A 27,026-nucleotide genomic window follows, 5' to 3' on the forward strand; every position below is an offset into this window, starting at 1 on the left:
CATGCCACAAACTAAATATTTGTTGTTGTTTGTATAAAATGACTGATATTATTTATTATTATTATTATTGTTGTTGTTAATTGTTGTTATTATTTTAATAATTGTTCCTTGGCAGGAGAATGTTACTGCATGACAAATGCAATGTAAAACTGATTTTGTTAGTTTAATTTCATTTTACTTTTTATATTTTATTGTTCGTGCGACTTTCTGCTTTGGCAACATGTAAAAACTAAAACGTCATGCCAATAAAGCCAATTGAATTTAATTGAAAAGAGAGAGAGAGAGAGAGAGAGAGAGAGAGAGAGAGAGAGAGAGAGAGCGCTGACTCTTCAGTGAAGTAGGAGGCTTGCATGATATGATGTAGTGATGCAAAAACACATCAGACACAAAGTATTATTCAAAGCAGCATATTTATGTCATTAGTATCCGGAGGGTATCTCCAAAAATAAAAATGATTATTTCTCCAGATAAACCCACATGGAAGTCAAAATACAGAGCGAGGGGGCAGTGCCTGTGGAGCTGACATATTCTGATGTCTGGCTCAGTGACATTTTGGCAGTTCTTCTCCTGACTGGCCTTTTTAAATAACATGTTGTATTTTGCACTTTTTTAAATTATTATTCCACTTTCAGTGTTTTTTCCCTCCACAGTTGAGTGGAAGGAAATCCTTCCCACCCCACTTCCACTCCCTCCCCTCTTTCATTATGACAGCATCTGCTCACAGCTGGCACCACATGGGTGTCTGCTTATGCTATATCAAAAAATATTGCCATGATCACAATGCTTCAAACTAAGCTCACTTTGAGCAAACACGTGCCTCAACAATCAGCCAGCCTAAGCGAACGCACGCTTTTTACAGAAGCTCTTGTGTAAATTTGTGTGCTGTAACCTTTCGTGCGTTTTCTTCTCTGGATTGCTCAAGTTTCGGTTCACTCGGAAAGACACCATGAAAAGTAGGTTATCAAAGCACAAAAGAGGCCATCTAGACTAGAGCAGACTGACAGCTGCACATCAGGCCGTGACGTGAATCTTTTCCAAGCTCAAGGAGCGCGCACACACACACCTCCCCCTGCTTCTTCTCCTGGCTTCTCTTCCGGACAGCACGGACTTTCATGGAAAATCCTTCCTGGCCTCTTTATGGACTTTAACAGCAAGTAGCTTCCCAGAGGAACCGTTGAACAACAAGCGTCATGTCTGCGCGCCCCGCACTTTCAGCAGCTGCGCCAATTTCTTAACGCACTAGAACTTGTCTGCGCTTCATCGGAAGACAGCTATCCGCATGCAGGTGAGCGCTGGTGGTTTGATTCACGGAAGAAGAAGTGGATTGTTGGATTTGGATCGAGAGCGGTGTAAATGTCACCGCGGCTGGTTTGTGGCTGAGGTGGCGGCGCACAATGGGCAGCCCAGCTCCTCTCGCAGTATAGGCTATAAAACAAAGGACCAACATGTTGCCTTTGGCAAATAAACATTTTCTACAAATAGCCACTTTATTATATTAGCCAAAGTTTCTTCGTATATTCTTGCGCTGAACAAAATTCCAGCAACAGACCACCAGACGGGTGCAGGTGTGTGGCACAGAGAAGATTAGGAGGATCTAAGAAAGAAGGCTTACTGTATCGCGACGGAATATAAAGACTGAAAATTTCTACCTTTCACATTCAAGGCACGTTTTGTTTGGAGGACAATATAAGAAAGTTGCAAGTTTGTCAAGAGAAGCAGAAAGGAGATGACTACCAACACTGTTCTCCTGCTCTCCATTCTCTCTCTCACAAGTGAGTTCTTCTATATTCTTTAAATGTCCTTGATGCATATTTAGGTGAGGCGACCTAATATGCAAAAACTGTTTTGAGAAAAGGGTTTTCTCAAAACGTACAGTGGTAGCCTTTTCTATGAGCTCTAACCGGTCTCTGTGCTTTGACAAGATCTTAAGACGCTGTCCATTGTGCTGATGTGCACACAACTTCGCCGTCATGCAAACATCTTTCAAAAGTATGAAGATATAAGTCACATACACACACAGTCAAGAAGTTGCAGCTATAACTATAACAAGCATACCTAAAGGTAAATGAATCTTAATGTACAGGTCACATGAAAGGTTGCACTAGACAATGTAACTTTAATCAAATGCAGTGTTATATATTTCCAGTTCTTCTTTGTTGTCAGTGGTTACTGAACTCTTAAAGCGAGAAATCTTCAAGCAGCCAGACCAAACGAACTGTTACCTTTTTGACCTATACTAATCATCTGATTTTACACTAGCTGCTAGCTTAAAATAAACAGGTGGGGGTTCAGTGTAGCCATGCTTTAAATTGTTTCAAGTAATATTCCTTTATAGTCTTTTATTCTTGTGAAAAGATACAATAAAGGAACATAATAAATCAATCATAACACATTCTTGATTAGCTTAACAAATGTTATCTAAGGCTTAGTTTATCTCCACCAAAGACACATCTTGTCTTTTCATCATCTATCAGAGGTCTGGACTTTCAAATCACTCAAGTCATGAGTTGAAACTCTCCAAGGGAAAGCAACCTCTGGCAGTGAAATTCCCCTTCTTTTTCCCCCCTATAAATTACTTTATTTGTTCGACAGAAACAGCCAAATGTGAAATATAGTGGTGCAAAAAGATCACAATCAGAAGTAAATAACCCATCATGTGTAGTGTGTGTGTATTTGTAGAATGTAAATGATTTCCAATTTCTACAAAGAATATCAAGGACATGACCTCAGTGCCCTTAATAGCAGCTACAACATTGCTTAACTATGCTTTGTATTTTCATCATATTGTTTCTGTAAATATATATATAGCAACATATACAGTTTTAAACGTGTTTGTGTGTGTTTAGTTCACGCTGCTTAGAAAAGCATTATTATGTTGTTATTATTAACAATTTGCTGTAACTGTATTTGTATTCTGTGACAGCTGAACCACCACAAATTGTTGGTGTAGACATTGATGATAAATCTCAGCCCATTATGACTAAAGAAAGAGACTCCAACTCAGAACAGCTATGTGTATGCTGAAAAAGGGTTGATTTGGTATGTCTGTTGTCTTTGAATCAAAAGTAACCACAGCACTCCTCCAACTTTTGCCTCAAGACAAGGTTTTTAAAACTGTAGTGTTCATACTCATACTAATATAAAATACTTGTAAGTAAAAGCAGATGGGCTTTTGAATAATTTACAGAGAACTATTTTATACCTACCCCCAAGAAAGCACCGTCTCCTGTCTTTTAGGCAGAACACTTCTCCACCACTGTCCTAAAAGAAGAGCCTCCTTTATTGACCTGACCTTGATTCAGGTTTGTGTTTCCTTTCCCCGTGAAATTGTATAAGCTTGTTTGCTAGGCTTTAGTTTTAGCTCACAGGCTTAAATAGGGATTTAAAAAAACAAATATTAACTAGACAGGGGAAAAAATCTGAGCCATCAATGTTCATATCTGCTCTACTAAAACAACAGAACAAAGATCGGGTATGGCAGGCAACATAGTCAAGCATTATTCTGTAACATCCATCAAGGCAAACATACCCTGAAATCTAGGCTTAAATTATTTAAATGATGTAATACACCGAGAAGGCACAGAGCACTTCTCTCTGTCTTTCCATGTTGTTGTGAGTGTTTGTATTAACCGTAAGGCCTGAAGACAGAAGACCAGGCCTAATGCAATGATGTTTGGCACCATTCCTCAGTCAAAGCATCCAAATTTTAATGGAGCTGTCACAAAACTTTTAAAAATATTTAAAAAATACACCAGCACCAATCTTATAAACACTAATCTTAATGGGTCATTCCATGTTGCATTCAGACATCAAGAATACAACCAGCACATTACAGTGTAAACATTTTTTACATATGGGATGCCAATGAAATACTAAGTGGAAGCTACACAGTACTTATGTAAAAGTGGTGGACGAGAGACTGCTTTATTTTACAGTCCACACACCCTGAACTTACACTATAGTAAGGGAGCTTTTTCCCACATTTTCTGTGCCCTTTTTTAAAGGGAGTGTACTGTCACTTAAAGGGGAACTCCAGAGAGAGCGGTTCAAAGTCTGATAAATTGCCACAAGTTATGTCATTTGAGTCAGCTTCGATTGGCGCTGGATAAGTTTGAAAATGAAAAAAAAAAAAAAAATCTGTTCTGTTCTCAGTCCGGTTAGAGAGAAGTGAGATTACAGAAGGCTTGAGGCTACATTAGCAGCTAATAGCATAACAGCTGAATCTACAACTGAACCAGAGGGGTTTGAGTTGCATTGTGAGTAATGTGGGTGCAAGGTTTTGACAAGGAAGTACAATGCATAGACTAAAAAAGATGATATCTCTGGTTCTGCTGCATCAATTTTAAAAAAACTGTCTAGTGTGTGTGATAATGTTATAAGACTGCAATGCTTAATCAATGAAGTATTAAGTATTGGTTAGCCTCTTCTTGAATTTATGTTGGGTCCTATCATATATCCTCCCAATCTGAAGTTTTCAAATGTACCTGTTTTATCTTTATTATTTATTCATTCTTGCTGTTTTTACCCTCACATGTGTTCTCTTGTGTCTTCACATTTGTACTCTTTTGTATTTGATCCTGTGTATTTGTTGGTATTGGGACCATGCTGCATGGTGATTTTGCACTGTAAATAAATGATTTTTAAATTTTTTTTATTTGTTATTACCTCAGCTGGAATTACTCATGCATGCATAAAAATGTTGTCCAGTAAATTTCAACAAAGTTTGTTTGCTGGGACCAATTGCAGGGCAGTCAAATGAGACATAAAGAGATGATGGAGAAAGGTCATATAATCCCCCATAAAACATTATTCAGGATTATTAGTTAATTAGTGAGCTTCATAGGTGCTGGTAGATGGATTTTGTGTCAGGATTGTGTGGTCGAGAAGGGTTGGAGGACCCAAACGCAGGATACTGGAACAAAGCAGGTGCAGTTCAAAAAGATTTTATTAAACAAAAGGTGAGCACACTTACAAACAGAGTGGCCGAGTCCAGGGTATTCAAAGTAAGATAAACAATCCCAACGAACAAATAATCCAGCTGGTCATCCAAGAACTGGCGGGGGAAAATGGGCAGACAGAGGACATCACAGGACAGAGCATTAGAAGCTACAACCACAACATGAGACAGAGCATCTACACGCTACAATGACCGGACAAGGACTGAAGACACACAGCAAACAGTTCACACCAGGACTAACGAGGCAGAGAGACAGCAGGGGAAAACAGAGAGACACTTACAGATGCAAAACACAAGACCATACATTAACTGGAACTCAAAGTATTAGTGGACAAACAGGCAGAGGAACACTAACTAAGGAACACAGTCTGAAGCAAGGATTAAACAGAACCAAGAGCAGACATGGGCAAAACAACACAGACGTTTACAGCCTAGATAGAAGTAAACACTAGGCATGAACTAAGGCACAGGACTAGGAACAAAGACATGGAACACAGACTAAAGCGCTTCAACAAGTGCAAAGACAACAATACAATACCCAAAAGACAACAATACAAGCAAGAAAACATTGAAAAGACCAAAATACACATTTAAGATACATATAAAATAAGTAAAATAGAATAAAATAAAAGGGATAAAATAAAGTCAAATAAAATCGGGAAAGGCTCTCTTATAAAAGTATGTTTTAAGAAGGGACTTAAAAGAGTTCACTGACTCAGCCGACCTGATTTCCTCAGGCAGGCTGCTCCAGATACTGAACTGACCAAACAATAAACTCAGAGAAACTCAAGACAGGATTGTAACATTTTGTTAACTTCAGACAGAGCCAGGCTAGCTGTTTACCCCTGTTTCCAGTGTTTATGCGAAGCTAAGCTCCTGGCTCCTGCTACATATTTACCATACAGACAAGAGAATGGTTTTGCCCTTCTCAATTCTAACTTTAAGTAATTATGCAACTAAGTGAATTTCCCTAAATGTCAAACTCTTCCTCCAACAATGTCATTTTACAAAGTTTTATTTTTAGTATATTAGTATAACATAATTTTAAAATAAATGATACCACAACTAATTTCAGTGCAATATCAACAATGTCTCCATATTTTTCCAGTTGCAGTGTTACTGTGCCCTCTGATTATGAAATAGCTTCTTAGAAGTTTAAGGTCTCTCACACAAAGAGACTATTCGGGTTCTTACTTGATGGCAAGTAATGTATTCTCTGAAGTTAAAGTTGAAGTTCCATTAAATTGTAATAGGTTCCCTTGCCTCTCTTGCTTGCAAATGGCTTTGGCGTTCACTGTGACGTGAAAACTTGAAACAGCAGGGTGCTGTTGAAGAAAGGAACATCCGTGCTCAGCCTTCCCTGCGTGTAATCTTACATAAACAGACAATTCATGTGGCACAGAAGGGTTGAAGCATTCCAGAAATTAAACGCTCCCTGCGCTGTTGTCACTTTGTTTGACAATGTAGACATAATGGCTGTGGAAGAGCAGGTCAAAAGCATTTTGCTTCTGACTTATTCATACAATCACTTTTACATAACCAATCATTTAGGGCTGAGAAAGCTTCGGGGATCCTCTCACAGGGATGGATGCATGACTGGATTTTTGTTTGTTCTTTTGCTCTAATGCCCTGCAGTAAAGCATGAGACTGCAAGAAACACACACACACACTTACAGAGAACATGTGATTCAGCCTGCCCTTTGGTAAATTAACTTCATTTTTCATTTACAGCTAACTTGTTCATTCTTCATCATTCATGATGACACTGAACTAAAAAATATACTGTGATAGAGAGAATATCACTCTTGGAGCTGCAACACGCACACCCATAATGTGGTGACATATTTGTATTGTGTCTCTCTTTCAATGTGAAAAGGAGAAGCACTACTGCTACAAACATAAGGACAGAGTTTATGGTTTTCTAATAGACAAATACTTCAAGCACAAGTTCATGCAAGTGTCTCTGTATTAAGGATTGAAGATTTTAGATGGAGATGCATGCTAGGGTTTATAATACTTGAAAACATTACAAAATGTAATGTTTTCCCACTGTCTGTGTTCTGAATCGCCTGTAGGCAGCAGGGCAGAGAATGCAGAGGAGCGGCTGGTGAACTACCTGTTGAGTCCAGAGCGCTACAACAAACTGATCAGACCAGCTGTCAATAAGAGCCAACAGGTCACCATCTCCATACAGGTGTCTCTGTCTCAGCTCATCAGTGTAGTAAGTATATCTATACAAAAACACACAAGCACAAATTCATGTATCAGAAAACCTTTGGGAGAGTGTGCACAAATGCTCATTATTCCTACATTACCTATTTAATCAGTGACAGTGACATCCTAATTCTGACAAAAAAATGTATACAGGACAGAAACAAAACCCCCAAATGTCAAAGTAACGGAGTAAGATTACGAACTGTAGTGTAAAAGTAATTTTCTACTTGTTATCCCTAGACTGCATAAACATATTTGGCTTCTGAAATAAATTTTAATTCTAATGTGGTGTGTTCTTTAACTTTTTTTTTTTACCACACATATTTACTCGGGGTGGACACTGTGAAACTCCTGCACAATAAAATTGTGTCCACTTCCTAAATCTGTGCTTTGATATTTGGGTTTGACCTTTAGTGTGTCTTGCTGAAACCACTGCCAGTACACAGCATCATAATAATTCAACCAACTATTTTCTATGTGAAATGTCAGGGAAATAAAGCTCACTGTATGATAAGTTGACTACTGTTTTCTTGCAGAATGAGAGAGAACAGATTATGACCACCAACTTGTGGCTGTTCCAGGTACAATATAATCATTCCAACTGCGCGGTACACATATGGTGTTCAATATACTGTTGTATGTTGTTGTGTTAGTAAAAGGGAGTTTATGAACGCCTTCTCTGCAGGAGTGGAATGACTACAGGCTGAGATGGGACCCAGACAAGTATGAAGGCATCAAGAAACTACGAATACCATCCAAGCACATCTGGCTTCCTGATATAGTGCTCTACAACAAGTAAGTACTTGCCCCACCAAAAAGAAGGCCAGGTTGTCTGTATTTGATTCAGGTGATCTGCTTCTATTATGCTGTTCTAAAATCAGTGTAATAAAAAAGGCAAGTGCATTTACTGCCTGTGTGTCTGCAGCTAAAATAAGCATGTTTTTCTATGGGGATTTTGTAATTAAAATGTTCTGCATTCTCTCTCTTCCAAGTCTGCTTTTGCAGAGGTGAAGAGGATTAGTAGGTGCTTAATCAGTGTCTGGTTTAAATATCACTTCAACCTATCGTGAAGGAGAGTTTGGGTTTGTCTGATTGCTATCATTCCAACGAAGGGGAAAAGGTTGCCTCAAGAGTTTGCTGACTTTAAATATATCTTATTTAAGTGTTGATTGTAATTGTCGACTGTGAATGCATACTCCTTCTAATCTTACATCTCACCAACAACCTCTCACAGTGCTGATGGCGTGTACGAGGTTTCCTTCTATTGCAATGCTGTGGTCTCCAACACAGGAGACATCTTCTGGCTCCCCCCGGCCATCTACAAATCGGCCTGCGCCATCGAGGTGCAGAACTTCCCCTTCGACCAGCAGAACTGCACTCTTAAGTTCCGCTCCTGGACTTACGACCACACAGAATTGGATCTAATCCTCACAAGCGACTTTGCCAGCCGTGATGACTTCACGCCAAGCGGAGAGTGGGACATCGTCTCGCTTCCGGCACGCAAAAACGAGGACCCCAATGACATCACCTACCTGGATATCACCTATGATTTTGTGATCCAGAGGAAGCCACTGTTTTACACCATTAATCTGATCATCCCGTGTGTGCTGATCACATCTGTGGCTATCCTGGTGTTCTACTTGCCGTCAGACTGTGGAGAGAAGATGACGCTGTGTATCTCAGTGCTGCTGGCACTCACTGTGTTCCTGCTGCTGATATCAAAGATAGTGCCACCCACCTCTCTTGCAGTGCCACTCATAGGTCAGTCATGTTTATGTGTGTCCACGTGCCACAGTGTGTAGACTTAATCCATTACGTACATATGAGTTATGCATTAGGAATGGAGGAGTAAAATAAATTTGATAAACAAATATAATGAGATCTCTGCTAAGTTCTGCTAAATATAAAATGAACAAATAACACACAAAAAACTTTGAAACTTTGAAAACGTTGAATTTATTAGGGACAGGTACTCATGATTTTGATCCAAAAATGAAAATATAACCACTGTCTGTCAGCATCTAGTCAATGTATTTGACACACAAACGGTTAACAGATCTCGTTCTCAACTACGAGTCCAATGCTTTTTTAAGTCTCAAGAGACTTTATTTCTAAAATACTACTGATCTAGTGAGTTATTAGAACTATTAGAAAACATAAAAAACTATGAAAAATAAGAAAGAGTCTATTTTATTGTAGGCTAATGTATTCCCATGCATGCTGCTCAGAGTAATCTCAGTCAGTGTCTCTCCCCCTCCTCTCACACCGTGTGTGAGGAGTATTAGTGAGTTGCTCTGCGACTCTGTTCCCTGAATATTCACAACTACACGAGAACAGGGTCTGGTGGTAGACAAGCAGCAGACTTGTAGGGATGATATTGTTAGTTGTAGTTTGATATTTTGGGAAATAAGCTTATTTGTTTTCACACTGACTGTTAGATAGGACAATTCATAGACTTTCATATCGGTTTAAGCCACAGCCAGCAGCTATCTTAGCTTAGCATAAAGACTGGAAATGGGGAAACAACTAGCCTGGCTCTGTCCAACAGCAGCTAAGTGTGCTTTTTAGCACCTCTAAAGCTCACAACTAACGCTCATTTGTTTAATCTGTACAACAACCGAAGTGCAAACACGACTGTAACTAGGGGTTATGTGCTGTTACGTACGTGATTATTTTGGCCTGGTATAGTGACTTCCTCGAGTCTTATCATCACCATGAGGCATGCAACCAACGGAAACCCCAGGAAGTCACTGCTCCAAAGTAAGAAATAATCTGGTTGATTTAGTTATCTTCGGATAGAGCCAGAAGCCAGAAATTAGCCAAAAGGTCACAAAATGTCATTTTCTTTAAAGGGATAGTTTGGAATTTCTGAAGTAGGACTGTATGAGGTACTTACCCATAGTCAATACCTGCAGTAATTCGGGGTCGGCAGGAAAAGAAGAGCTGGCAAAGAAGCAAAGCAATGTACTGCAGTGGATTGGGTCAGCAGCAAAATGTAATTTAGCCACCCAAAAGAAGGCCCACCAAAAATATCTATATCAGTTCAGGGGTATGCTATGCGCTTAATATTTTCAGCACTTCAGCTTGCAGACAGACATTTCCTTTGTAAGTACATTTTCGCATGCGCAACTTGGGTCAGACTTTCAGCAGTTTATGCAAGACACAATGAATGAAAGAAAATTTAAAGTGTCATATTATGCTCATTTTCAGGTTAATAGTTTTATTTAGGGGTTGTACCAGAACTGGTTACACTGTTTAATTTTCAAAATACACTATATTTTGGTCATACTGCACACTGCTGCACAACCTCTTTTCACCCCGTGTTTTGAACGCTCTGTTTTAGCTACAGAGTGAAGCATCTCACTTCTATTTGATCTGTGTTGGGAGTTGCACATGTGCAGTACCTAGTGAAGGACTACTAGCCAATCAGAAGCAGAGTAGGGCGGGTCCTGACTAGTTTTACATAAACCTCTACAGAGAAGTGATTGCGGCAAACGAGGAGTTGTCTCAAATAGTGATGGCAAGTTCGAATATTTCGTTCATTCAAATCTCGTTCATTAAAATGAACTAATCTTTTTTTGAGTCATTTTGTTCATTTCGTTCATTTGAACTAGGCTGGTTATTGTGTACCGTTCTCAAACACGGAAGGCTGCCTGGCTTGCTTTAATTGACAAAGTATAATGCACAAATTCACCTCTTGATTACTGTATATCATCATTATATCAACCCCCCTGGGCTCACAACCAAATTCAAACCATGTAAAAACCTCAGAAATATGTTGTCAATATGTAATCACCACTACTCCGGCTAAATCCTTACATTTTCACAATCTTTCCCGAGTAGTATACAACCAGACCAGCCATATAAAGGCTTATGTATATAATTACTATCATTATCTCTAAAGTGCTCATTCATACAGCAGCCTAACGTCCCTATCCATGAGTAAAATATTAATATCAGATTTGCAGTAAATATATTGAAGTAATAAGCTTGATATTCAACCAATTTAATAATAATCTGGATCAACCCACCAAGTTCTTAAAGAATTCCAGCACAGAGCAAAGAACAAAGAAATATTAAGACAGTATATAAACGCAGCAGTCTGGCAGGTCTGGATGCAGAATGGGCCACATCAGGTCCGGATTCTGCAGACAGAGAAACACACGAGCACATCGCTCTCAAACACGTCCAGGTTGTTTACCAGTCACGAGCTGTGAAACAACAGCACGGCTCTGTTGGTAAATAAAAAGGAAAAGTTACGTTGCGTTCTCTGCCAGACCTGGATCATCTGTTAGCTGTTTACTGAGCTAACGCTAACGTTGCTGCGTGGCTGTGTTTTAATGTTTTAATGACCGGGTCTGTTTGTTTTGGAGAGGAGACGACCTTGGAGGTAATTCGGCTCCAGGTAGAACTCTGTCAGGGCTCTGAAGTGGACCCAGAACAACTCTCATCAGCTGTTAGCTGTAATGTCAAACACTAGCAGGACTAAAGTTACTGCAGCTGTGTTAAAACTATAACTTAGCACAACATCACTGCGCTGTAATAATGTTATGCTTTATTAAATGTAACATAATTAACATAATAGATATATAATGTCAGTACAGTTACTGTTACCTGACAGCTGACCTGCCTCTCATTCTCTGGCTCTAGTAGTCACTCAGCCTGCCGAGTGAACGAAAGACTGAGGATCCATCTGAGCGGTGAATGAGTCGTTCATTCCTGCTCCACAGTAGGAGCTGTCACGTGACAAATGAACGACTCAAACCCAGAGACCCACAGTTGAGAGTCGTGAACTAATCAGTTCTGTTTCCTGTGCTGCCTGCTTACCACAGCCCTTTAGCCGAGCTGTCACGTGACAAATGAACGACTTAAACAGACCAACAGTTGAGAGTCGTCAACTAATCAATTCTGTTTCCTGTGCTGCCTGCTTACCACAGCCCTTTAGCCGAGCTGTCACGTGACAAATGAACGACTTAAACAGACCCACAGTTGAGAGTCGTCAACTAATCAATTCTGTTTCCTGTGCTGACGGAGCCCATGCAGCTGCCGTGTGACGAGTGAACGCAAGAGTCCAAGATCCAACCCGTTCCTCCCGAGTCATACACACGATTAGGTCTTATGAACGAGTGTTTATGCCTAGAGTCAGTGCAACTAGCCACTGTTAAACAGCCTGGAAAAATACAAGCAGGCATCATGTTTCTCTCTGGTAGCGTAATACAGTATTCAACATTCCAAAGAAAATTTAAGCAAGGTGCTGAAAACTTTAAAACCGATACTGATTTTTTTTTGGGTGGGCCTTCTTTTAGATAGCTAAATACATTTTGCTGTTGACCATTTCCACAGCAGTACATTGCTTAGCTTACAGGCTGGTATAACTCTCTGTTTCTTTGCTGCAAATAATACACTGACTATGGATAAATACCTCATACTGTAGAGACACACTTTCCACTTCCCGAACTATCCCTTTAAGATTCATGTTAAAGTTTATTTTTAGGTGCAAGAAAACGGAGAAAATGTGTGACATGGCCATTACAGTTAATTCCATGTTTTGCATGTGCAAAAAGTGAGAGGGCTTCTGCAATATATAAACCATTAAAAATAGTGCCCAAGGTCATTATTTAGTGTGCCTGCACAGAGAACCACGGCTTTATTTGAAAAAGGCTTATGCTACAGACAGACCTATAGTCCTAATTTAAAAATAAATATTTTCTCATGAATCAGTAAGATATTTCCCAATTTTCTGATTGGCATCAGCAATATTTATTTGTTCATAGTGGCATCTTTTCTCTCTCTAAGGTAAATACTTGATGTTCACCATGGTACTGGTCACATTCTCCATTGTGAGCACCGTCTGTGTCCTCAATGTGCACCATCGCTCCCCATCCACTCACCACATGCCCGACTGGGTCAAACGCCTCTTCTTAGTCCGCCTGCCCACTTGCCTCCTCATGAGGCGTCCAGGCTCTTCCAATGTCCGCGATAAACTCCGCCGGAAGTACGCCAACCGGAGTACTGTCGGGAAAAGCAATCCCCAGACCGGCGCAGAGAAGATGCAGTACTCCAACATCAGACTCGGTGGGATCCGGACAGACACTGACCCTATCTACGTGAATGAGGACTTGGCACACAAGTTTTGCTGGAAAGTGGGCGACATCCCTGATGGGGGTGGTGGGTTTTCAGACTTCCAGAGCCATTCGGCTGCTCAGTGGGATGCGGATTTGGAGGAGGCAGTAGATGGAGTCAGATACATCTCTGAACACATGAAGACAGAAGACGACGATGAAGGGGTGAGGAGATAAAGCCAAGGTTAAAAAAATAGATAAGTGATGATGAGCAGGAAGAGATGGGATCAAAGGATGATAGAAAGGAAGGACAGAATATATTATTGGAGCAACAGAATGAGCTATGAAAGCAGATTATAGAGATGGATGATGACAAAGATGCAATAGGGAGGAATGAGGAGATTTGCTCAAAAAATGAAGAGGTTATTAGGGCCAAATGAGAAATGGAACATGCCATGTCTTAAATCATTTGGTATTTGTTTTGTCCTTCTGTGACATTATTCCAACCTGTCAATCATCTCTTTTATTTCTAAAAATATCAGATATCCTCAGAAAACACGGCGCACACTCTCATACTAATACACACTGTCTGAACTCAGCTCTAACCCTAACCCCAGATTTTGTGGCCCTGGGCTCCTGAACTTCCACAAAACTCCCGCACTTATTAAATATTACAAAAAAGTTTTGCAGCTGTAATTGCTCATGGCAAATATTCATCAAGCTGCTTATTATCTTCCTTTCGGCAATCCTGGCAGCAGTGCAGTTAAAGTGAAACCCAGATGATGCATTTGGTGTGCTTGAAGTTTCATAGTCACAGCAGCGGTTAATTAAGCACTGCTTCTGATCATTAATGCAATTGACCATTTGCTAAGCCCTGCCGGTAGTTACTCTGGCTACCCCTAACATTAAGCTAATGTTAGCTTATTGACTTTAACTCCATGAGTTTATTGTCTCCAATAAAATAGGTCTTAAATTTGCACTTTATGGCTACATACATGACATCATGCTAAAAGACTTAGCTTAAAGTTACACGTCCAGGGCAAAACGTCAATATTCTCACCAGCTGATCCATGTAGAAGTCATTGAAATGAAGTAGCAATTCAAGAAAAACATTGTTCTTTCATTGTAGTGTAATGCTAGTTAGTCCTTGACTCATAAGTATGAAATGGGACATTAAGATCAAAAACACAGTTTGATTACATGCTTGCTTGTATTTTAAAATAGTATGTTTAACATAACAAGGAGACAATGACTTTTGGTGTTAAGCAACTATAAGGCTATCTTAAGTAATGTTGGTTGGGGATGTTTTTGTTTAAACTTTCAGGACAGGACTTCAGACATTACTCTAAACTCTGATAGCATCCAAGACTGGCTTTCACACAGTAGGGAAATACTGTGGATGTGCTTTTTTAATATAATCTATAACCCGACAAGCCATTGGTATCGATGATCTTGGCAAATGATTCCACAAAGGTTAAATATCTGGGTTTCTCTACTAGTCATTCAAAACTGACCAAGTCTCTTGGATGAGGGACGAAACGTCTTCTAGTATCTTCAACCAAGTCCTGTTGCCCTTGATTTTTAACCTTCTCTGGACAAGCTAATGTAGTTAGTTAATGATGTGCTCCGTGGCCTTTGAAGTAATGCTATGTGGACAGTAAGCTAGATAGTCGGACATGCTAACGACTACAGTTTATGTTAGAGCAGACTAACGTTTTAACAAGGTGTTTCCCTGAGGGTCTGCTCTTACACGCACTTTATAGTCATGATCTGATCAGTCAGGCATAATAATAGTCTAAACTTGATGGTTTGGTTCCAGATCATAGAAGACTGGAAGTACGTAGCCATGGTGATAGACCGTCTGTTCCTGTGGATCTTCATCCTGGTGTGTGTCGTGGGAACTCTGGGGCTCTTCATGCAACCACTGTTCCAAAGCTACAACACACCCACTGCTGATGACACAGAGTGAGTCTCACACACACACACACACACACACACACACACAAACACAAACACACTCTAAAACACGATGTTAAAATGCAGCACGACACATCTCTTAGCTGGCCAAAACAGTTATCTACATGTCTAAGAAACATCTGACAAATGACTTGACCCCATGCTTATACACAAAGAGGCTCAGCATTTAAATTGTATTTGATTTTACCAGCTAACTAACTGGTCAAATCACTGTTCAGCCATGGTGGCTATCACTATGGATTAGGGTTGTCGAAAAATATCCTGGACCTGCTACAATGTTTTACTTTTCCAGTTACAGATGTGTATAGCATTTACAATATAGTGGATCTAAGTTTTTTTTTAATTGTAAAATATTACAATGGCTAGAGTGGTTTTCCAACCCTCAGAGTTGAAGGTCTAGTGTTCACCCAAACTGCTGTAACAGTGTACACTTCTATCTCATTAGCTCATGGTGGATGCTTCTTCACTAACCTTTCCTTCTTGCAATATTTAAAACTCACCCGCTGGCAAAAAAGGAAAACAACATGTCTGTATCACTTAGACCTATATTTATACACAACAGAATTCAAGTCACTCAACATCTGTGCCAATTCATTTAAGCTTCAAGCAGAGTGGATGAAGAAATGACACGTTGGCTGACTGTTGATGGAGATTAGTGGGGACACTGAAATACAGCATGGTAGCATCACAATATATCTTGTCATAAATATAATAATATTAATATTATAATAAATGACAAACTAAATCTGATTAAAAAAGAGACGAGTATTGCTTTGACATTTTTTGGGTTCTCGCTCAAACTGTTTGCTAACAATCAAATGACTTTATGAGAACCAGAATCACTATGCAAAATCGTCTTGTCTAATCTATAGCTAACACTTTAGTAGTTATTTCTGCTCATGCTAACTACATCAAAATGTCTCTTTATTTCAAACAACCCAGGTACTGCCAGTTAAATAAAACATAGCATCTGTGCACCAGGTGATTTTTGCAGAATACAGTATGTCTTCATTTGTATTTCTATTTACTATATTGTGTTTTTCTTTCCATAGGTTTGGAGATTTCTAAGATTTATGTGACATGAGAAAGAACATAGTAGAAAAGCATCTCTCAAAGAAAGTACATGTGAGGAGCTGCACCAGATCAGGCTCTGATCTGTCTTTCTTGGCTGGATATATAAACAGCCTGATCAATGCAGCCAGCTACACTGGTTTTGTTTGCAACAGTGGACCGCAAATGAAGACAGAATCATACTGGAACACTTTTATTTTTACTGCATGGCCTCTATTTTTTAAGGACTATGCTGCCCTCCAAGCTCTGCCATCATCACAGGCAGGTCAGTCTTGATCTACTTCTAACAAAATGACATTGTCATTGAGCCAAGATAGTTTTTTTACATAGCGTACAAGACAGCTGCTGACTATCTTCCACAGCATTTAACTTTCCCGATGTAAAGAACAACCACAAACCACAAGGCAAAAATACTGGTTCGTTGTCTTTATTTCATTTTGGACTGGCAGTGCTGCTGATGAAACATTTGGAGCTCTTTAAAGACTCTAGTGCAATGGAGGCACAAAGGTCCATTACACATTATAGCTTCTATAAGGCCATGAGGGCTGCTTTCCTCTGCAGCATTGTTAATGTGAAAAATAAGACAACATACCAATAGTTCCTGTTGACACAGTACAACAGACCACAACTACTCCTTTCTCTACACTTCTCAAACCAAGGCTTACAGTAACAAAGCGAGGACACTTTGTCCTATCCACCTTTTCTCTTCATAAACATATTAAAGAGTCATCTCAAATGCTCTGTCCTTTTCTTATTCTGTTTCGGAGCTTTGTGCCTCATCTTCATGATCCACTTCCCAACAGGTGTTGTAATTGTTAATGCATTGTCTTATTTTGAAGAATGTGTATTCTCTTCTTGTTTTCTCTTTCTGTCTTTCTCTCACTTACTTGGTTATTCTCTTGTTTTCTCTCGTTTGTGTGCCAATATCATATAATAATTGTAGCAGCACCAGGTTACGTATAAATAATAAATGTGACACTGACTATATTCTATTACATGTTGAATAAAAACCTATGAATTCTATGTGTTTGGCCAGTGCTATTCCCTCAGTCACATGTTCCCCAGTTTTTCCTGACATAATTTCTTTATTTAAAGGACCATACCAGTGGTTTTGCCCAGTCAGCCCAGTAAATCCTGTCTGCTTATAACTTACAATACTGACAACTATTTCCCAATTGATGAAAGTTGCGCTGTAATTTTCAAGGCGCATTTTTTAAGCGCTGTTTGAGCAAGGCAGCAATGCAGTGGATGAACCTACATGTATGACAAGCCATCCTTATTTCCGAGCTCTCTAAATTAAAATAAACTAAAAATAAAAAATAAAATATCCTACTACTAAGTATTTCCTGTGTAGTCAAAGTCTGATAAAAGCCTGATATATCCTCTGTTCCATAGAACTCCATTGTTGTCTGAAAACACAGTGAACAACATTGGTGCACTGGATGACATGTTCCTTTATTACCATTAATCATTGGCAGCTGTATTTTATTTTACCGTTCTATGGCCATAAACATTCACTTATGAACCACATGTGTATCCATCCGTGGCCGAATATTGTACCCAACAAATCCACTATTACTCCTTTTTGAGTAACATACAGCACCCTGCTGTTTCAGAATATTAGTGGGCTTTTTGTTTTAGGAAATCAAACTATATATTTGTGATTGTTGTTGTCTGAACAATTGGGTACGCTCCACAGACAGGGAAAGTCAGAAGTATTGAGAGATTACATTGTTTTTGTTTGTTCTTTCAATGACCACATTCACCAACTTAATAAAAATTTTATAAAAAGAATACTTACTAAAAATAAGACTGCATAGCCTCACATTATTTGTTACTGAAAAGAAAAATTGAAGTAAAATATAAAAGAAATCAGAATGACTCAGAATAAATTGACTTTATGTCAAATGCCTCTACAACCACAAGTCGGTCAAACATTATTTTTTTTTACATTCACAAAATTGAATTTCTCTTACGTTTCTCGAAAGGAGCACAAAAGGTGATATACAACCACAAACATAATTTTACAAGCTCAGAATCTTTTAGACCGTGTCATCATGTCATACACGAGAGCGGGTCTGTACTGTATTATACAATTCAGCTGTCTGGCCAGACTTACTCAGAGCAACGCTGACAGCAGGAGTTCTGCAGTTGAGGTTAAATTTAGTTGAACCACTCTCTCAGTAAGAGAGAGGAGGGGAGAAACTATTGGTGGAGGAGAAATTGCTAAATTGCTTTTGCGGATGGGATAAGTGACATTCTGAAAACACTCAGCTGAGTCCTGACAGTACAGGATAAAAGGAGGTGTTCATTACTCAGAAGGGGGCAGACAAGGTCAGCAGAAACTAGTATAATTATTTTTATTCCTTTTAAAAGTTGATATAATGGCACTAATATGTCATTTGTGACGTGTTTTATCTGGATGACCTCAAATACATTCAAAATACATTTTGAACTTTTCCCAAACTTGTTTTCTTCATGTGTTGATCAAACAGCATCAGAGGACAGCACTCAAGCAGCTGTGTGTGTTTTGCGTGTGATGTCAAATTTATTAGTAAGTGTTACTCTGCCTGAGAAATACATATTCAGACAACATGCATTTGTGCTGTTTAAAATTTTATATTTGTTCATCAGTGATAAAATAAACCACAGTGACATGTCATGGACTTTTTTTTGTGAGAGTGCACACACACATACACACACACACTAGAATTAAAACCCCTTTTAAGCCTTTGCTCGGTCAGTGGATCTATCTGAAGTGGAAAAAGGTTGAAACTAGATGCAGGGTTACATCCTGTTAATGGACATCCTGCTTGTTGTGTGTCCATGTGCGTGTACGAGAAAGCCTCCTTCCTCAGTCTGACAAAAGAGGAAATGTGCTAGACAGCACTAATGTGCTTTTGTTCCATAGCAGGCCTGTGTGTGTTTGCAAGTGCATGTGCCCAAATTTGTCTGCCGTCAAAAAGGTAATATCAGGTGAAAATAACTTCACCTTTCAATTGTCAGCAGCTTCTGAAGACAGAGCACACTGTTACTTTTTATGTACTACTGCTGAATGACCACGCACACACATAATAGACTATGATAAGATTTAACTGGCCCAAATCCTTTATCTCAGCAAAAGTGAAGCACTGAATTCTGAAGTCAGCACATCAGCAAAAATACTATGAGCCTCCACTGTGGTGGACAGCTATTGACAAAACCCATATTTACTGTGCCCCCTCTGGTTTGTGTGTGTGTGTGTGTGTGTGTGTGTGTGTGTGTGTGTGTGTGATATTTACCAGGTGTCCCGACCTATCAATATGAGGTTGACTGGAGCATAAAGGTGACAGATGTGATGTTGGTGTGTTTGGGGGAAAGGCACAAAAGAACAGAGCAGGCCAGCTGTCATACTGTAGAATTGGATTGTATAATGTAATGTTGGTCTGTGCAACTTAGCTAATACATCAGAAACACATACCAAGGGGCTGTATATAGCGTGCCCTTGAATATGTGTATAGTATTTTACCTATGAATACTACCATAAGGTTGACAAAAACATATGTTATATTAAACTTTGAATATGGTATTACGTAAATGTGCAGCTGTAAAAACCGAGAGTGTATAAAAAACAGAAGATTAGTAGTTTTATCCATAATTGGTTGAAGTGGTTTGCTTAAATTGAAAAAAATGTTAAAATGGATAGCCAAAAGTAACAGATAAACAAATGAAATGCTTATTTAAAAGTAATAAATGGATGCAATATATAGCTAAATTAAACATTTCAAAGAGTCATCTAAAAGTAATGGATAAATGGTTGAAACATCCATCTTCTGCCACGATAGTACAAATGCGAATTTGACCAAAGCAACCTAAACATGACAATTATATTGTATGAAAAAATATTTTAACAGAATCGACTTTCATTAAGTAAATCATTTAAAATCAGTTCAAATAAACAGATTTTGGAACATGATGGGCTGTGAGGGTGTGTCTGAAAGGTTTGGGAACTGCTGCCATAAATATTTATGAAGCTTACGCATTTAGAAAACATTTAATGATGAACTGCTGCTCAAAGCATTTTTTAATGATTCATTTCTATGTAATTTTAATTATTATTAATCATGCATTATTGTGTTACAGTATTTCTGTGATATGAGCTAACTTATCATGTGCTTAAGTGTTATCAAACCAATTACAGCAGTAAGCTAACAATAGTCACTGCTTCCTGCTGTGAATTTTTCCCAGAGCAGCACTTTTCCAGGACAGTGCTTTTTAACTGATCTCTTTCCATCTCCCCTTTTCGTGCCACCCTCCACAGCCACCCCTCACCCTCACCCGTCTGATCTCTGCTGGCAGAGGTGACCTGAGCTGACCCACAGCGGCATTAATCTAAGTGAACACAGCTTTTCAGATCAGCTTTTTTTTGCACACAGTGAGCCCTTTGTCTACTTGTTAAGGTACAGTAACTGTGGTGTTATCCATAGTTCCCAGTGAATATTCAATGTGCTGTCATGAATTTTCCCAAAATCCTTTAAAAGACTGAAAATTTCAATGATTAGCTCTGTGGAAAATAAATCCCTGGTATAAGCCAAATATCACCTGAAGGGGTCATGAATAGAAATAAGCAGCTTAATATAGAAATGCTTAGGGACAAAAATCAGTTGGTGCACAGATGTAGACTCTGGTCATTTAGCTTGTGCAACAATCACCAGATTGGTTTTAATTTTCAGGAATACCTTGAACACATTGTTTCAGCTGGCTTAAAAGAATACTTTAACCCCTTGATGCCTGAATTTATTTACAATAAAAAAATGTAAAAATTATTTCTGTTTTCATTTGCTTTCAGGTTGATGTTAAATTAAGTGGAAATTGTTATTTGTCTATAGAACACTGAACAGATATAAATTCAGGTATGATGCAAATTAGCAGACATAAATGAGAAACCAGTGCTTGCAAAAGATTCCCAGGTATGTATCGAATATGCACTTGGGGCATTTGGGGAATACAAATGCTATCTCAGCTGCAGCCTGAAAGGAAGAGGTGTGATGCGAATTTGCGACAATCGGCGCTAAGGGGTTAAGGGATATGCTTTTTAGCCTTCCTGCCAAGAGTGAGATGAGAAGATCGATACCACTCTCATGTCTGTGTTAAATATGAGGCAACAGCCTGGAGATTGGAGATGGTTAGTTTAACTTAGCATAAGAGTGGAAGTGGAAACAGCTAGCCTGGCTCTGTTAAAAGATAAACCTCTCGCAAAACAACAACGTGTCGTTTCCTCAATTGGACATTTTGACTTGTGTTCAGATTAGCTGTGTTAACGTGTTAATTAGTGAGCTTTAGAAGTGCTGGTATGGGGATTTTTATTACCTTTGGACTGAACTGAGCTAGCTGTTTTCCCCCTGTCCACTGCCTGTAGCTTCACATTTAACTATTTATAATCTCTTAGTACTCACTTTTAACTCTTTCTTCATCTCACTTATCAACATGATATGATGCCTCAAGCCACACAACAACCATCAGATTTATATTCTCATGCCAGTGTTAACAGAGGTCTGCATCATGGTGGGAAATCTCGCTCCCTGTGTTGCTGAAGTTTCCAAAGGTTGCTTTCCTAAATAAGCAGGGTTTGTCAGGCACCCCTGAAATCATCCAGAGGGCTTGTTATGCTCCGTCTACCCGCACTGGTGCCTGAGGGCGGAAACACTACTGCTCCTTCACACACACTCCACCGAACCTGGACACGTGCCAGCCTCCAAGTCTGTGGCCCGTTCCTTGTTTCGCTTCCCTTCATTAACTTCCATTCCTCTCCTTCCCCTCCTCCTTATTCCCCTCCTCTCTCTATTTCTGCTCTTCCACTGCCTTACCCCCCCACCCCCACCCCTTTTCAGTCTTTTGTAAATTACGTGTGGAGAAATGGGAACTAAAAATACGCCGGTGATAAACCCAATTATCTGTCCTTTTTCACGCTACACGCCCAAATAGGTTAGAACATGGGACAGGCTGTGTGCCAGATACCAGCCTTCAGCGTGGATTCCTGTGTGTTTGTATTCCTCCACCTGCGTGTTGCGCTATTTAGTGAAGTTAAATTTAACAGCTTTAACTGTTACCAGTGTGGAACTGCAAAATAAACAGACCACAACATTGTTTATTCTTCAGTCCACAGTGAAAACTAGTAGTAGAGAGAGAGACAGTCAAGCTAAAGTTGTGCCAGTGCAGCAATAGGCCACTCCCAGATGACCCTGCAGTATTGTACTTTTTGAGTTTTCACTGTGTCTTTGTGGCTTCTCTAGATATCGCCTTCTAAGCATGATGGCTTAAGTCAGCATGTCCCACAGGATAACCCACTTTCAGCAACACACAATATTTGATTCGTCAGCTTGCATGTGTGTGTGTGTGTGTGTGTGTGTGTGTGTATGTTCGGCTTGCTGGCTGAAGATGACCAAAAAGGACACCAGCACAGAAACACTGTCCTGAGTAAGAAATTCAAGACGAAATACGAATGCCCAACTTTTCTGTCCTATGAGCAAACTATGAATATTGAAAAGGCCTATCTTTTCAGATATTTCACAGTCTGCGCAGCATTGATGCACTGTACTTGGCAGCTAAGTTTTAAGTTTGGCTTTTCAGTTCATTTCGGATATCTAAACCATGTACAAACATCCCCAGTGTTGACAGTACATTTGGTCTCTAATTATACTCCCCAACCCCTTCTGCCGCCACAGCGATGAATAAAAGATATCCAGCTCTGCAGACGATAATGAGGGCGATGCTCTTAGACAGCACTTACGATGTACTAACAGAGGTTTGAACTTGTTTAAGTATTCCTCCTGCCTGTGGCTCAAGTACGTATGAGTGTCAGATACTCCATCCCTCGCTATCACAAGCTGTAACAGTCAAAGAATTGCCACTGAGTGGTGAGCTGCCACGCTTATTTCAGATTTATACCGATCAGTTTGCAATCCCTGACTTGCATTCTCCTCACAGTGAGACCTGCAGAGCTCAGTGATTTGCATGAGTGTGTGTGCGTGTGCATCTGCAGACTATTATGTGCCACATATGGGGGCAGATTTCAGTAGTTTTGTACATAATTAGATGCAAAAACTGGTGTCCCCATTTTGATTATTTGCTACTATAGTAAGCATAGATAACCAATTTTAGGACTACATGCACCAGAACGTATGACATTTAGTGTCCCTGGGGAAATTTGTTTTGCAAAACCAGCACGTGTGTGTTTCTGTGTGTATTGTCACTTTTTTTGCTCCAGTGTAAAATATGGAACCTGCTGCTGACGTTTATCATCCCTATGTAGGTGTGCTGCACTCAAAAGTGTGGAAATAGCAACATAATAGTACACTCACACTATAGAGCTATGCAGCTATAGATCTACATGAACAGAGTCAATCAAGTTATTGCTTTCCTTAGTCATACAAATGAGCAGATGTGTGTAGGTGTGTGCACGTGCTCATCCACCTGCATTTATCTATGTGTGTGTCTGCATTAAGCTGATTATCCTTCGTTCAGGAACAAGATTGCTTCTTTTGGCAGACGTCATTTCATTTTATGTAGACACAAACGGATAAGTTAATGGAATTTATAAAAAAAAGTCTTTACTGTGGTCTGAATATATACTTTATATATAGTGTGTTTATTCAGTGGTTGCAATTAAGCCATCAGTGAAGCATTAAACAGCCATTTTTTTTTTTTGTTTGTTTTTTGAATTTAAAATTTCAAAAAATTAAAAAACACATTGTAACAGGTTAAAATAACATCAGATGTGTTGCATGTAGGGTTTGTGACCCCTGGTTATTCCATTAATATGGTGTTTTGCTCCCCATACAGAAATATTGCAGCCACTCTGGGTTCATTGTCTTCCGCAAGGACAATTCAACACATGGAACAGGAGGACAATCAATGGTCGACCTGCTTAGCCATTTGAAATGCAGCCACCCAGTTCAGTTTTGATTGAATGAAACACTTAATTTAGGCATCCATTAGCGAGAAAGATCATTGGAAAAGCGACTTGTTTAAAATAACCATCGCATTGAGAAAAATAGCGTTTATTTACCGTTATTCAACTATAACAGGTTGCACCAGCTGTTCATAAATCCAAATCCCAAATGTTTGTGTGTAAGGTCCTTCTTAAAGTTGTAATCTTTCAAATTTAGGTCTTGGATGAAATGCGACATCAGTGGTTAACAGGACCTGCGGTTTAATACTAGGCTAAATATGACATCTGGTTCAATTGGCTCCAGCTCTGAAACAAACTGAGTTGTCCAACACATTTAACTAGTTTATACACACATCTACACCAATTACAATCCAAAACAACTGCCTTGCAAAAATCATACAAAAAATGTATATTCAGTTTTTGTCAAGACTGTCTCAAGAGGTGTTGATTTAACTCCCTCTATCCCACATAAAATCCCAGTTCTGTGCAATTTTTCCATTGGATTACACTGGATAAACTGTAGCAAGGTGTACCCAATAAACTACAATAAATAAATGAATCACTTCAGTGTAAAGAGACCATGAGATCAAGTCACTATTGATGGGGAAATTTAAAAAACTGGGAAATAAACAATTATGTGATAAAATGCAAATATCCTGACCTACTTTTTGTCTTCAGAAAGCAAAAGCTTTCAGTTCACATGTCGCTTTTCACTAAAGTAGAGAGAGTAATCGGACAGTCAAAACTGTATTCAATTTCTGCTTATATCATTATTTAATCAACTGCTTAAGTGCATGTCTTGTATTACCATGTGGCCTGTTGCTTGGTGATTCTTTCTGATTGATGTGATTTCCTGGATGGAGCAGCACTGAATCTCTCAGACAGTCACTCTTCCGCTCTGTCCATGTTGCAACCCTGACCTCTTTACTCTACCACCACTGTTATTTCTTTTCTCGCCATATATGAGAGATATGATAGCCACCTCCCTTTCTCCTGGAAGCTTCCAGCAGCCTCTGATCACTTCCGCTCCATTAAACCCACCTCAGTGAGGCGATCATGCCGGAGAGAATAAAAAAGGCCATCCAGATTTCATTACTTGGGGTTGAAAATAAAAGCACTTTTCTCGGGGTCAGGAGATGTGGTGCAGATATGTGAACGTGAATAATTCAGGATGGTCTAAAAGTTCTAACGATGGAAGGAGATATTTTTATGTGTTGTGTTTCGCTTGAGGCAGAAAGATGGCACCAATGTGCGCTGTGAGAATGAGAGCAGGTGCAATGGGGAGAAAGCATGTTCGAGGTATGTGAGGTGAAAGAGGAAGGGTCATGGAAAGCACAGAAGGGGAGAAATGTATTTAGGAAGTAAGGGGGAAAATTAGTAAAACAACAGTATTAAAAGGAGGATAAAGAGGGATTGAAAGTTGGTGTAGTGTTGGGACGACGACTGAGAGCATAGGAAGTAAAAATGGAGCGACGTTGCTGTGGAGAAAAAAAAGAGGATGACACTAATGGCTTTTGGACTCAGTGCATACAGCTTTTACGAAAAACATGAATTAAACATTGCCCATGGCAGAGCAGCAGGACAGGCTATGGTGCGTCACGCTAAACAATCCTGGCAGAAACACTGATTCTCACCTAGTTCCTCCTCTAAACTGCTTCACTAATAAGGCTGCTGAAGACAAGCGTGTCATGACGCCACACTGTGAGCTCAGCGCTTGTCAGATGCCGACACCAGCAACAGCAAAAGCACATTATCCCCGTTGTGCTTATTCTGTTTTCCCTTCATCTGTCCTTTTCATGCAGCGCTTGTCTGCAGGGATTAGACTCTGTATACTCCTTCCAATGGCTAAATAAGGAAGAGAAGGAGAAATGCACAATGTTTTGATGATTCTACTTGTGTTGAAATGAGAGGATGCTCATTGTTGTGACAACACTCAGACATTGTTGTGAAGGTTGATCGTATTTGTCCTGTGTGATATGGCCTGAGGGTGAACAGGTGGTCCTGACACAAAGTGTGTGTGTGGACATGTGTGTGTAAGCACCAGTGTACACACACACCTATGGTGCATATATTCAGAGGATATATAACTCGCATGCCACATCTGGTAGAGTTTCACCTGAGGAAAAACGCCATCCATTTTGCTGCTTCACTCAAAAATTGTAACTGTAAAATGATTTATGAAATTGTTTCATCCAGTCTTATATTGCATTGTTTCATTATCTTATTAACTAATTAAAAAGATATTAAATTAAACCAAGCATGTCTCTAGTGGGTGTATTGAATGGTTGATTTGTTGATGTATTTTTGATGCCAGGGGATGTATCATAATGTATTTAATGTAAATTAAATAATAATAATGAAATAATCAATTAACTTGCAATGGCAGGAGTTCCAAATTGATTCCAAGTGTTGTCGTTGTCCCCCACTAACCACTGAAGGTTTTGTTCACTGAAGGTTTTGTTCACCTTCAGTTCGGTTCAGTTCTGCTCAGCTAAGCATTACTCCCTTGATTACTTCAAATGCTTAATGCTCAGTGCTCAAAAATCACGGGCTAAAATTAAACTCAATCAGCACGACCTGTAGGCTGGTAAACAGACACCTGGGGAGCTCATAACACAAGCAGCTCCTCTATGAGGGTGTTTCGGAGCAGCTGAACTTTCCTCATCAGCGCAGCGCAGTGCTGCAGTTTAGTGGCTGGGGAAAGACACAGCATGTTAAGCGATCTATCTCTAATCTTGGATTTTTTTTGTCTGAAGTAATGCAACGGTTGTACTTTAACTCATCAGGACACAGTGATGTGTTTCAAAAAGAGGTA

The 27,026-nt window shown here is 39.5% G+C and overlaps 1 protein-coding gene across 1 annotated transcript; it reads left to right on the top strand.

Moving 5' to 3' along the window:
• Window positions 1–506: 506 nt before the first annotated feature.
• LOC119899669 (neuronal acetylcholine receptor subunit beta-2-like) lies at window positions 507–17,304 on the top strand. Its single transcript, XM_038714320.1, has 8 exons — window positions 507–1,772; window positions 7,033–7,178; window positions 7,708–7,752; window positions 7,857–7,966; window positions 8,406–8,932; window positions 12,968–13,458; window positions 15,053–15,198; window positions 16,263–17,304. Exons 1-8 carry the CDS (start codon window positions 1,727–1,729, stop codon window positions 16,276–16,278), a joined length of 1,527 nt encoding a protein of 508 aa, XP_038570248.1. The 5' UTR covers window positions 507–1,726; the 3' UTR covers window positions 16,279–17,304.
• The last annotated feature ends 9,722 nt before the right edge of the window (window positions 17,305–27,026 follow it).

Source organism: Micropterus salmoides, unplaced genomic scaffold, assembly GCF_014851395.1.
Source record: "Micropterus salmoides isolate LMB-PRFRI ecotype aquatic unplaced genomic scaffold, ASM1485139v1 Ms_hic_scaffold_12, whole genome shotgun sequence".
Taxonomy (NCBI): Eukaryota; Metazoa; Chordata; class Actinopteri; order Centrarchiformes; family Centrarchidae; genus Micropterus; species Micropterus salmoides.

Bases quoted from the DNA above. Each gene is read 5' to 3' on its own strand.
- LOC119899669 (XM_038714320.1), top strand. From the start codon at position 1,727: ATGACTACCAACACTGTTCTCCTGCTCTCCATTCTCTCTCTCACAA. The intron at 7,753-7,856 runs GTACAATATAAT...CCTTCTCTGCAG, and splicing joins CCAACTTGTGGCTGTTCCAG to GAGTGGAATGACTACAGGCT. The intron at 7,967-8,405 runs GTAAGTACTTGC...AACCTCTCACAG, and splicing joins GATATAGTGCTCTACAACAA to TGCTGATGGCGTGTACGAGG.